At 39.0% G+C, this 12,309-nt stretch overlaps 1 protein-coding gene across 8 annotated transcripts in view; it reads right to left on the reverse strand.

Moving 5' to 3' along the window:
* Positions 1-12,309, reverse strand: part of CACNB2 (calcium voltage-gated channel auxiliary subunit beta 2) — a 353,267-nt gene that overhangs the window by 126,007 nt on the left and 214,951 nt on the right. For 6 of the 8 annotated variants that reach the window (XM_001497017.5, XM_023632325.2, XM_023632326.2 and 3 more), the window contains one exon: positions 610-729. In XM_001497017.5, coding sequence (XP_001497067.1) covers positions 610-729 — 120 coding nt within the window. Of the gene's footprint in view, positions 1-609; positions 730-1,550; positions 2,086-12,309 lie in introns of those variants that run through there. The other 2 variants (XM_070254930.1, XM_001497048.7) reach the window with 1 other exon arrangement.

Here is a 12,309-nt window from a genome sequence, read left to right on the forward strand (position 1 = left end):
CTCAAGCCTGCACTTATATATTTTAAATCTGATTTCCAGTCCCCCTTCCATACATACGCACTTTATTATTATGGGATGGAGAAGAAGGTGCTCCGAGGGAAGAAATATTTTTAATTAATAAATCCTTTGTTGCTTTATTTTTGAAAAGCATAATGAAATCCATTTTTTAGATATAAGACTATTATAAAACACCGACAGAGTAAAATTTGGGGGGAAGGTTTTCAAATCTAGGAAAATAAACATTAGCTTGAAGAAAGTTTATTTTTCTAAACAGATACGGTTTACTGGAAAAAATGAAGGAAAATCATTTTGATATTAGATGGTTTTTCCTCTGTGTATATTCAGAGGTCCTTTTTTGTGTCTAAATAAACAATCCACTCGTGGAAATGAGTTATTTAGACTATAAAACAACATAAAGGCAGGACCACTCTTATATATCACACTTCCTCTTTCTGCCAAGGTAGAAAATACGCTCCATATCCTGCATCTCTTTTAAACCAGACCATAAGTAACCAAACATTCGCTTTAGGAGAAACTTCCACAGGTGGCCCATCGCAGGCCCAGCACAACTGGCAAAGAGAGCACTTGGCAGAGGAGAAATGGTTTTACCTTGGATTTTTCCAACTGCGCCTGGGCCTGTCGCTCTGCTTCTCTGCGCACTGCCTCTCGATCTTCCTCCAAAGAAACATCTGAGTCAGATGGACGGCTGGTGTAGGAGTCTGCCGAACCCTTGGGAGGAAAATGTACATTTTAAAATAGATTCCATTTATGATGTTTGCATTGGAAAAGTCTCCTCGACATGGCAGTCAGCTTCCTAGATTGTGCTATAAATTCCTGAAAAGAGGAGAAAATAATCCATTTTGTGGCAAACCATCTGGAAAAACCCTGCTCTGGTTTGCAGACCATTCACTAGGCTAGCGGTGCCTACCAAGTTCCCATTCCTTCCCAAGCCTTATGTTCCAACGAGTATCCTTTCTGGAAGCCAGATGAAGTTCCTTTATAATTAAACCAGCTCCGTGGTGCAGTGCCGGGCTGAAGGGCATAGGCGGGTTTCAAGGATAGCTTCAAGAACAATCTACAAGCTAACGCACGTATCTACAACTCAAAAGAAGGCACGTCTAATAAAAAAACCTAAAAGAAAGTCTGAGTTAGGAACTTGAACTCTCTGAAATGTCACAACCGTGAGATGACTCCCACTTGAATCTTAAGCATCCTTTTGTACCCTTGTTATTCACCTGATACCTTCTCTGACAAAACTGTGAGACGACAGCAGCCAGCTTCACTCAATTTCTAAGCCACACATTTTTCAATACCTTTAAATAGAGGTTTCAGGAAAGCTGGCTACAGAAAACACCTGCCCGGGATATCGCCGACAGCAATAAATCACGACAGGGGAAAAAAAGCTCCGAAAATTACAGGACTCTCCCTGGCTCCCTCTCTAGCAATCAGGATCATATTACTAAATCGCGGGAGCCCCTGCCAGCACTCAGTGCAACAGCAGTAGCGACAACCAAATAACGTCTCCCCCAAACGAAAGCCCTTGAGCTTACACAGATATCCGAATTCTTCAGCCTTCCTCCCTTGGCTCTTTTCAGAAGCCTGATCCAGGTGGCCTTCATTAGCCAGACAGCGCTTTTCTCGTCCGCAGCTGCAGCCCCGGGCACAGATCCTCAGCGCGCGCCGAGCCCTGGAGAACCTCTGCTCCTTTGCTATCCATGCTCTGGGCAAGCCCCTCTTCTCCGTCCCTTTCTGCCTCCGGGGCTTTCACTCCCTACCCCGGAGGACTGCAATCCAAGAAGATTCTTATTTTCCCATTCCAGGGGGGAAAACAAACCCTCGAATGCTTTATATTGCTTTAAAAATAAAGAACACTTCAAGTGCATTCAAAGACAGGCATCAACTCGTTCTGAACTTAATGCACCTTACTACCCTAAGGATTCTCTTCCCTGCTCTTGGATCGTTCAAGGAAATTAGTTGTAAGAGAACCTTTTAAAAAAAAAAAAAAAACCTAGTGCAGAACGTATGCAGTGACATTTGCAAGTGTAAAGTTCAAGCCTTATCTTCAGAGATCTGGAGGGGGAGGGCGGAGGACGCACTCACCGCACTGGGCATGCTCCATATGTAGCCTTTTTACGCAGATGCTCACATCACACTGTTAGTCTATGTCAAATTGCCATTTTGCATCCGAAGTGTAAACAACTGGAAAGGGCTTTTCGGTTCTATAGTAACACGCACATGGTATGTTTGACATGTTTCTGTTTCAAATGAAACATTCTCTCAAAGACAAAGCATGTAATGTTTCATTTAATGATCCCTTTCCACCACCCTGCCACAGAAAGTATATCCTATGCCAATAAGACAATTCATAGATAATAAAGAGTATACACATTGTTGGACAGCAGAAATCAAATAATGCTCATCAATCATAACATCAAACTACTTTTGATTGCCTGTGACTTCCCAAACAAGATGCATAAGAGAGATTTGCCCATTTAATTAGGACCTGAAAGTAATCACAGCTCTAAGCAATGAGTTTAACGGAGCTCAAAATGACTCTGAACTGCTTCTCCAACTGAGAAACTACCTTTGGAAATAAAGTCACTGGAATAAATAACAGTATGAATTGTCATAATAAAAATTACAAAGAAATTTCAAAGCTTGGCTCGCATTAAGAGTCATAGAACAACTGAGTCCAAATCTTCTTATATATAAGATGATTGAGGCTTGAGAAGGAAAGGTACTTATTAATTTCCTGTACTAACGGGATTGCATTTTTATAATTTGTTTATGAAGAAACACACACTTCCAGGTTTCTTAAAGTAAACATAAAATTCTGTCACTACAAACTACATTTTTGTTTGAGTGTGGTGGGCGGGATTTATCTTGTCAAGTCTCATGCAAATGAAAGAATAGTGTTTTTAAGAAAATCTTCCTTGTTCCTTCCCTTCCTTCCTTCCTTCCTTTCATCTCTGGGCTAAGACCACCCTTCATGATATAAATGCTAGAAAAGACAGTAGAATAGGAGCTTAAGGATAAAAGTTATAGATCGAATGCACCTTAATTGGAATCATAACAAATTAATAAATAGGTTACTTATATTGTTAGGAGTGAATGTAAAATGCATGGGGAATAGAAAACGCATTGCAATTTTTTGCTCCAGTAAAGTTCACAAGGGAGATATGAGTTTTTCTACACCAACACACTTGCAAATCGATGCCTAATCTTCCGAGAGGGTTTCCTATAGTAGGCGTAGCACAGTACAAAATTCCCAGGAAGCATAATTAATACTCTATAAAGGATCTCAGGCCCTATTGCCACAATGTTGGCATTCTAAACTTAATCACCTTGCCAAACGTTCAGGTCACACCTCAGTGAAGACACAAAATTTCTGTCATTAAGAATCCCATAATGTGGATTGTAATTAGTCTTTGGGTGGGGAACATGATGTAATCTCCACAGAATTTGAAATATATCACAATGTACACCTGCACGTTATATAATGTTATAAACCAATGTTACTGCAATAAAAAAATTTTAAAAAAAAGAACTCCATAATGAAAGGAAGATCATAACACGCACACCAATTGTGTGCGGTCTCATTCTGTTTCAAACAGAGATTGAAAAAGTCCTCTGCAGCGGCCAGCCTGGTGGCGTAGTGGTAAAGTTTGCATGCTCTGCCTGGGTGGCCTGGGGTTTGAGGGTTCAGATCCTGGGCCCAGAACTACACGCTTGTCATCAAGCCATGCTGTGGTAGCATCCCACATACAAAATAGGGGAAGACTGGCACAGTTATTAGCTCAGGGACAATCTTCCTCAAGCAAAAAATAAATAAATAAAAAGTCCTTTGCTAATAATCAAATATAGCTTTTAATTGCACATTTTGAGAAATGTTGCTAGGTTTAAATAATTAAGCAGTTAAAAAAAATGCTACATTGACTTTTGGCAATGATCTTTTGAATCTTTGCACCAATTTACTAACCTTTTGACTATTTTACAATATGAGATGTGACCATGAACTGATGTTTAGTGTAATTTATAGAAGGAGCCACATAACATTCATTCCTTGTCTCTATAATAGGATATACTTTCAAAATATTTTTCATTATAGAAATTACATGTGCCCATGGTAGAGAGACACCAGTAACTGTCACCTTAAATCTTCCCACTCAAAGATGGCCACTATTAAAGAGTAGCATGTTCTAGCCTCCAGAGCTGTTGCCTTTTTGAAAGTCACCCTCCTCACATATGCATTACAATTAATCTGCTTCCTTCTAGGAGTGTGGATTTATGCAGTTAGAAGTGATAGATCTAATTAAGCTTTGCCTTCAGTACCATATGGACTTTCTGGGTCATTTTGCCTCAAGTAGTCTTCAGTGAAGAACAGCTGGCAGTCCACAACTTTCCATAATTCCAGAATAGGTTCATTGCAAGATGTACCCTCGATCCCCTGGGTTCCTACAGTGATTAGCTAATCTTCGGTGTATTCGCCTTTGCAGGCACATCTCGTGTTCAGCTACCCATGTTTCCTCTTCTCCATCTTAATATTCTCCTTCCTCATTGTACAGTTCCAGCATGCAATTTGCACCTAACCACCACCAATAATACCTCAACCAGGATCTTCTCCTTTTATTCTCAGAACTCTCACTCCAAATATGTGATCTTTGCTTATAGGAAAATTTGGTTTAATGGGATTAATTTCTGGTTTTATCCACTCTTCAGTTTCTGTCTTTTTTCACTTCTGCGTCAAATATTTGCACAAAAAGCATCATGCTTTTCCTTTAGTTTGCTTTTTTGATGCTGTACTTTACTCTTTCACAGTCATGTATATTTCCAGGATCAATTTTCTTGAGGGTTCTTGTATTTTCTCTTTTAAAGCCAAAAGGATGAGTCAAAAGCCTATTCAGGAGTGGCACTTTTGATCCCAAATTGGTCATCTATTTCTGTAGCAAATAGTCATATGAAGTCTAAAGCAGTGCTCTTGGGCAAAATCAATTTCTCCTAGTATCCTCAAGCTACCTTGATTCTAGACGAAGTTATGTTCCATCCCAAATCCTCAAGACTCCAAACAGCATCCTTATGTATGGGACTATGCTAAGCCAATGTCAGAGCTGACTTCAACTGTTTCCTCCTGACCTGCCTGGATAGACAGACATTCCATTGCCACACTGGTCAGGCCCACATTTTTAGAACAGAGCTAAATGGGATAGACTTCCAAGGCCAAGAACCAAGGGGAAAGAGTCTGTCTGTCTTATACTGTCTGCTTGTGTTGGCTGGGGGAGATAATTTTTTCATTTCTGATATTGTCATCTCTTTTCAGTTTAGAAGAATTAACTTTTTTTCCTGTGATGATTAACAAGAAAATGAATTGCTAACCCCTGCTTTGTTGGTTTCTTCACAAACAAAACCATAAACTCATTACTGATAATGAGAGCTCCTGACTCTAAAAATTCAGCCATAATATAGGCTACCGAGATGAAGCACATTTTCATTAACATTGTATACTTTAGTTTGCAAATGGCACATAATTACTGTTCAAATCCATCCAGTAATGAAGTCTCAAATGTGACTGGCTTACCGTTTGGCTTAATGTCAAAACATCCACGGAGATGATGGTAATCAAGCTATGCAAGTTCATCCTTCTGTGGTACTTTCATGATTATGTAAAAGCTAAAATGTTAGCTTCAATTTTCTTGAGAGCATAGGGAAATTTATTAACTTTGTGTGTTATCATAGGTACTGATGAAGAGATTAAAATTTACCAAAAAACATGCATTTATAACTGTGAGTACTGTAACTATAAGTTAAATGCTGGGAATATATGACTATGAAAAAAGGTTAAATCTTCTTTTCCAACATGGAGCTTGATATTCCAGTAAAGGAGACCAATTTTTAAAAAGTTATCAAAAAATAATTATAAGGAGAAAAAATAACAGGCTGGGATAATAGAATGATGGTGGGAAGACACTGCTTTAGTTAGGATGATGAGATGATATTTAAGCTAAAACCCAAAGGGTAAAGAAAAACATTAGCCCTGGGATGTGCTGAGAAAAGAGATGTCCAGGCAGAGGGAACGGCATATGTTAAGACCTTGAGGACAAGGAAAGCTTAGCAGTTTGAGGAAGTGAAAAGAGGTCAGGGTAGCTGACATGCCACTTTTTCAAGAGTATTTATTTAAGCTCACTCCTCTCTCCCCCTTTTTTTTTTTTTTAATTTTTATTTTGTGTTTTTTTTTTGTGTGTGAGGAAGGCTGTCTTTGAGCTAACATCCATTGCCAACCTACCCCTTTTTGCTTGAGGAAGATTGTCTCTGAGCTAACATCTCGGCCAATCCTCCTCTATTTTGTGTGTGGGATGCTGCCACAGTATGGCCTGATGAGCAGCATATAGGTCCGCGCCCAAGATCCAAACCTGCAAATCGCGGGCGGCCAAAGTGCAGAGCATGAATTTAACCACTACGCCACTGGGCCCTGGCCCCCTCTCTTCTTTTTCTTACTCTACAGGTAGATACTCAAGCACACCTGGAATATGGATTCTGGGAGTCCTTTTGGTTCATATGGCATCACCTCACAGAAAAATACCTTACGCATATTTGATTTTCTTAATTAGAAGTGGCATTTAAGTTGTCCATAAACTCCACATTTTTGAAACCATCATGTTTTCTGAGATTTAAATAGAGTTCTCTGATTTTCTTTCTTCTAAATGCAGTACTCTCTCTCAAAGGATAAAGTCAGTATATTTTTGAGATTGTTCTATATTATGTTAATAATTAGGGCAATCAATTTATTAAGATTAGACTATGTATATGAATAATAATAATTGCTAATTTCTAATGAATGCTTGCACTCGGCTGATTCACAAGCATCACATAATTTCACGTCTAATTATCTCCATTTTTACTGATGAAAAACTGAGGCACAGAGAGGTTAAGTTACCTGACACAGGTTACAAAGCTGATAGTCAATGGAGGGAGGCGTCAGCTTTCAGCAATCTGAATTCAAGTTCCACGCATGCATCAGTTCAGAAAAATGAAAGCCAGAACAAACCCCTACATGCAACTGATGTTTCTGTTAACTGAAAACATATCTTTTTCTGCCTGCCAGGCATACATATAGCCGTTTCTAATGGTTATAAAGTGTCACGATGACTTACAAGGGCTTCACTTTATCTTTGTTAAACTTGGCGTGTGGGCACGTGCACACTCTCACTCTCCCTCACGCTCACATATGCATCTTTACAGATTCTCAAATTTTATCTTTCCAAAAGGCACAATGAAGATACAATGAGTGCCCAATGAAACAAATATTTTCTCATTCATCAATGCAATGCTGGGGGTTTTTTTGTGGTTTTTTTTTAGGAGGATTAGCCCTGAGCTAACATCTGCCAACAATCCTCTTCTTTTTACTAAGGAAGACTGGCCCTGAGCTAACATCCATGCCCATCCTCCTCTACTTTATACGTGGGATGTCTACCACAGCATGGCTTGCCAAGCGGTGCCATGTCCGCACCCGGGATCCGAACCAGCAAAGCCCGGACCACCCAAGCAGAACACGCACACTTTACCACTGCACCACTGGGCCAGCCCCCAGTGCAATGCTGTTTTGTAGAAAGAAGGGTTCAAAGAGTTGGCTGCTACTGTGAAATTTTCCTCACTTCAAAGTATCTTGAAAGTGTAAAGTATTCTTTTCATTACTTATCCACAATGGAAAGTAGATAAGTAGAAAGGGAAAACAATAGAAGTCAAGAAACCAGCTATTTAAATTTTTCTCTTTTCCCTGAAAAGGAACATAACTTTGGCAAGCTGGCCCTCAGTAGCCTCTTTGGCAGCTAATCTTGTCTGAGGCTGGCTGGAATTCAAGTGGCTTCTGAGTAACCTTTCAGTTCAATAGGAACAGTTGCTAGTTTTCAGCACCGAAGCTCAAGTTATTAAAAAGTACAAATGGTAGGTCTAAAGCTGAGACGTGACGAACTCACGTATCTTCAAGAGTAATACATTAAAACACTGTTATCACCAAATTATTCCTTAAAGGAAGGGTAGAATGGCCGTTTGTATTTCACAGAAGAGCCTCTGTCCACTATTTGCAAATTTGACACCATCAAAAAGAACCATTTTGAAAAAGTTAAAATTAGATGGCCAATTTCAATATTATTTTGAATTGTGGATTTTAGGCATAGGATAAATAATTTCCCTTCATAATTACATTACAACATTGTGTGTGGGGGTGGGGAGTTTTTTTAGCCCTTTAATATATATTTACTGATGGTGATGGATGACAAGAATTTTTCATGCTAATATAATTTCTTACCAAAAACCTCCACCTTTCAGTCATGAGAATGGGATGAGTCGTTAAGAAGCAGAAAAACAGTGCCTGAGAGAGTTGGACTTTCTCAAAATTTTACCGAAAAAAAAAAATTAAATGACGGAAAAGGAGTAAATAAGTCAATCGTATCTAGGAAATTTTTGGTATAGGAATTTATGTGGGTATAGATATGGCCAGAAACTCTGCATGGCTTTCTCTACCTTTACTCTTTCTACTGAATCATTCTAATCAGGAGGCTATTATTTCTCTCTAAGAAAAGGTTCCCTTGATTCCATTTTCTCTGCCAGCTCCCACTCCATTTCTTTACTCTGCTTTGCAGAAAAAAATATCTCAAAAAAGTTGCCTATCCTCCCTTCAATTCTTCCCTTCCAGATCTTTCTTAAACCTACTCTCTCCCACTATTCCACCAAAACAGCTCATCAAGGTCACCAATGACTTATGGCTAAATCCAGTGGTTGATTCTCCGCGTTCACCTTACTTAACCCATCAGTAACATTTAGTACAGTTATTTAGTATTACTCCCTAGCCTTTATTTGCTTTTCCAACTTGGCTTCCAAGAAGCCACTCTCTCTTGGTCTTTCTCTTACCTGTAGGTTATTCCTTCGAAGTCTCCTTTGCTCATATCTCCTCTTCCACCCATCTCCTACATTCTCCCCTCACACACACAACCTCCTTCTTTCTGCTCCAACCTCACTGGCCTCCATGATGTTCATCACAGCCACCTCCCTGGATTTCAACACTATCGTCTCCTTCCAGTCTTTACTCAAAGGTTGCCTTCTCAATGAGGCCTTCCATGGCCATCTTATTTAAAATTGTAATCCCCACTGCCCTCCAGTATCTCTAATCTCACTTATCCTGTTGTACTTTTTAAAAAATAACAGTGCTTTTAGAGGCTGGCCCCATGGCTGAGTGGTTAAGTTCGTGCGCTCCGCTTGGGTGGCCCAGGGTTTCGCCAGTTCGGATCCTGGGCGCGGACATGGCACTGCTCATTAGGCCATGCTGAGGCGGCATCCCACATGACACAACTAGAAGGACACACAACTAAGAATATACAACTATGTACCCGGGGGCTTTGGGGAGAAAAAGAGGAAAAAAAATAAAATCTTTAAAAAAAAAATAGTGCTTTTATCTTCTAACATACAATATAATTCCCTTATTATGTTTATCGTTTAGTGTCTGTCTCCCTCCAATAGGAGATAATATCCATGAGGGCAGAGATTGTTTTCTGTTTTATTCACTCATTTATCCCAAGTGCCTAGAATAGTGCCTGGCACAGAATCCATACTCTAAACATTTGTTGAATGAATAAGGGTTGCAGAAGAGCAAGCCTATTCTTCCTCACATCCTTTATCTTGAAGCTCTTCCACTCTACACGTTCTACTTAGCATTCCTAAACATTTCTAAATGTTCCTAAACATCCCTACACATCCTCATGTCTCTTTCTTATTCCACACCAACAGAAATCTGACTGACCCGTAGTCAGTGACCAATAAATATTTGCTATAATGAGTAAAAGAATCAAAGACTTCAGCCTAAAGATATACTCGGTGTCTTATCATAAACTTCAATAAATACCAAGCTCATTAACTTAGTGTAAATGTCAACTCTAGGTCAGTTGATGAAATAAACACGTTCCATAACAAGCAGGCCACTCGGAAAAAAAAAAGTCATTATACTTAAAATTTATATAGCATCCTTCTTCCAAGAAATATACGAAAGATTTTATATTTTGAAAATATGATTAAAGCCTATTTCCTATGAAGCTTCTTTTCCTGTTAATTCCCCTTCTTCTTTCCAGGGACTCAAAGTTCCACTCCTCAAGCTGCTAATGACTCATTGTGCAGCCATAGGCAAGTCATGTAAACATTCCCCAGGCTAATTTCTCCCTCTGTGAGATGAGTATACTAAATCGAAGCTACTAGAAAGAATATTCTTGAAAATGTTCTTACAGATGGTTGAAAATACACTGTAAATATGACATATTGTATCACTGTGTACTGACTGTTGCTTCTCAAGCACTACCCCTGCCATTCCTGTGGGGATAGAGTGTAAATTCACAGCAGAAAATGTGACTACACATATAACTTCTAGTGAGAGAGAATGTTTAAAAGATCAGGCCAGCACAGGAGGAAGATATTTCTGCAAGCAATTTTGGGTAATATATTTTAAAGGAATCAACTGACTAACTGGACAAATACAAAACTCTGGAATATCCTAATGGGCTCTCCACTACTAAATAAGGGTCACATGAAAAGATGACACATCCAGCAGTGAACCTTTCCTTGAATGACAGAACAATCAAACAGTGAATCTTGGCTGCTGCCTTCCAGGGAGAATTCTCCCAGGTGGCAACGAGAAATCAACCCATGGACATTAAAGGATGGCCATCACATGTGTCCTCCAGGGGACTCCACAGCTGCGAAAAGGGACATGGCTTCAGTCCGTAAAGAGTCTACCCTCTACAATTTTCTTTGCATATACAAAATTATACTAACTGATAAGAAAAACATTAAGAGATCAATAGATACAAATAGACAAAGGTTATGAATAGAAAATTCACGAAAACGTCAGCTAGTCTCAAGCATCTGAAGTGTTCAACCTTACTAAATTAAACACGATTCTATGTCCTCATTTAACTAGTACTATTTGCAAAGTACCAATTCACAATGTTGTGAGGCATACGTTAAAACCGATGCTGTCACATCTTGATATTTTTTGACTTTCACACAACTCTTTGGGAAAACAATGTTCTTTTTGTTTGTATCTAGATATGAATCTCAATTAATATATATCGAGACTAATTTCACTTCTGGCACCTATCTTAAGAAAATTCTTACGTTATAGTCTATAAACTTAGTAGACTATTATACAATCTTACAAATAGTTACAAAGACTGAGGAGCATTAAAGGTAAATGTTGATGATGGTCACAGCTGGTAAAAAAACTTAAAGAACGGAATCATTTCCATAACTACATACATTCACGTATATAAAACAACTAGGAGTACACAAAAATAACAGAAAAGATAGGGTTGGACTCACTGATTTTTTTTTAATTTGGGGGGCTAATTTAAATTTTTTTCTGTAAAGTTACCACTTTTGTGAATAGAAGTAAAAAATTCTTATTGCAATTGAAATGTCTGACAAAATACCCTGAAAATATTTTTGGTATGAAAAAGACGGTTTGCTGGGGCCGGCCCAGTGTCGCAGCAGTTAAGCACGCACGTTCTGCTTCGGCAGCCTGGGGTTCGCTGGTTCGGATCCCGGGTGCCGACATGGCACCGCTTGGCAAGCCATGCTGTGGTAGGCGTCCCACATATAAAGTAGAGGAAGATGGGCACAGTTGTTAGCTCAGGGCCAGTCTTCCTCAGCAAAAAGAGGAGGATTGGCAACAGATGTGAGCTCAGGGCTAATCTTCCTCAAAAAAAAAACCAAAAAATAGAGGGTTTGCAAATGCATATTTTCTCGAATTAATTGATTTAACCCTGATAGTTTTTTGCATGTGGGGAAAGGAGGCAAGCTCTGGGTGTCTTGGGAACTCTGTATGCATCTTTAAATAAAAGAAATAAAGTAAACACTGATGGAGGAATTATTATCGTGTAAGAAAAAGAATGAAAAGTACTTAAATGTGAAATGTTAACATTTTAAAGCAGTACGTTTCTCTGTAGAAAATGTATGAAAATGATTATTTTAAATTCCACTGAAACATTGGGCTTTTCTCATATGACTATGTAAATTATTTCTTGGGACTAGGTTAGATACTTAAGCAGGCCCAATGACTCAGTAACTTGGTAGTAAATTATTAATATACTGTTCTAGAAGTCTAACCTTCCAGAAAGAGATGACTTGGGTTCACAGAGATTTAATATTAAAAATAGGCCACACGATCAGGGATTTGGCTGGAAAAGAGCCAGTGGTATGGAGCATTCAATAATAAAGTACTGCAAAGTACCCTACTGACCTAAAATAGTTAATGCATCCCTTAAGCAGCTA

Source organism: Equus caballus, chromosome 29, assembly GCF_041296265.1.
Source record: "Equus caballus isolate H_3958 breed thoroughbred chromosome 29, TB-T2T, whole genome shotgun sequence".
In the NCBI taxonomy this organism is placed as follows: domain Eukaryota; kingdom Metazoa; phylum Chordata; class Mammalia; order Perissodactyla; family Equidae; genus Equus; species Equus caballus.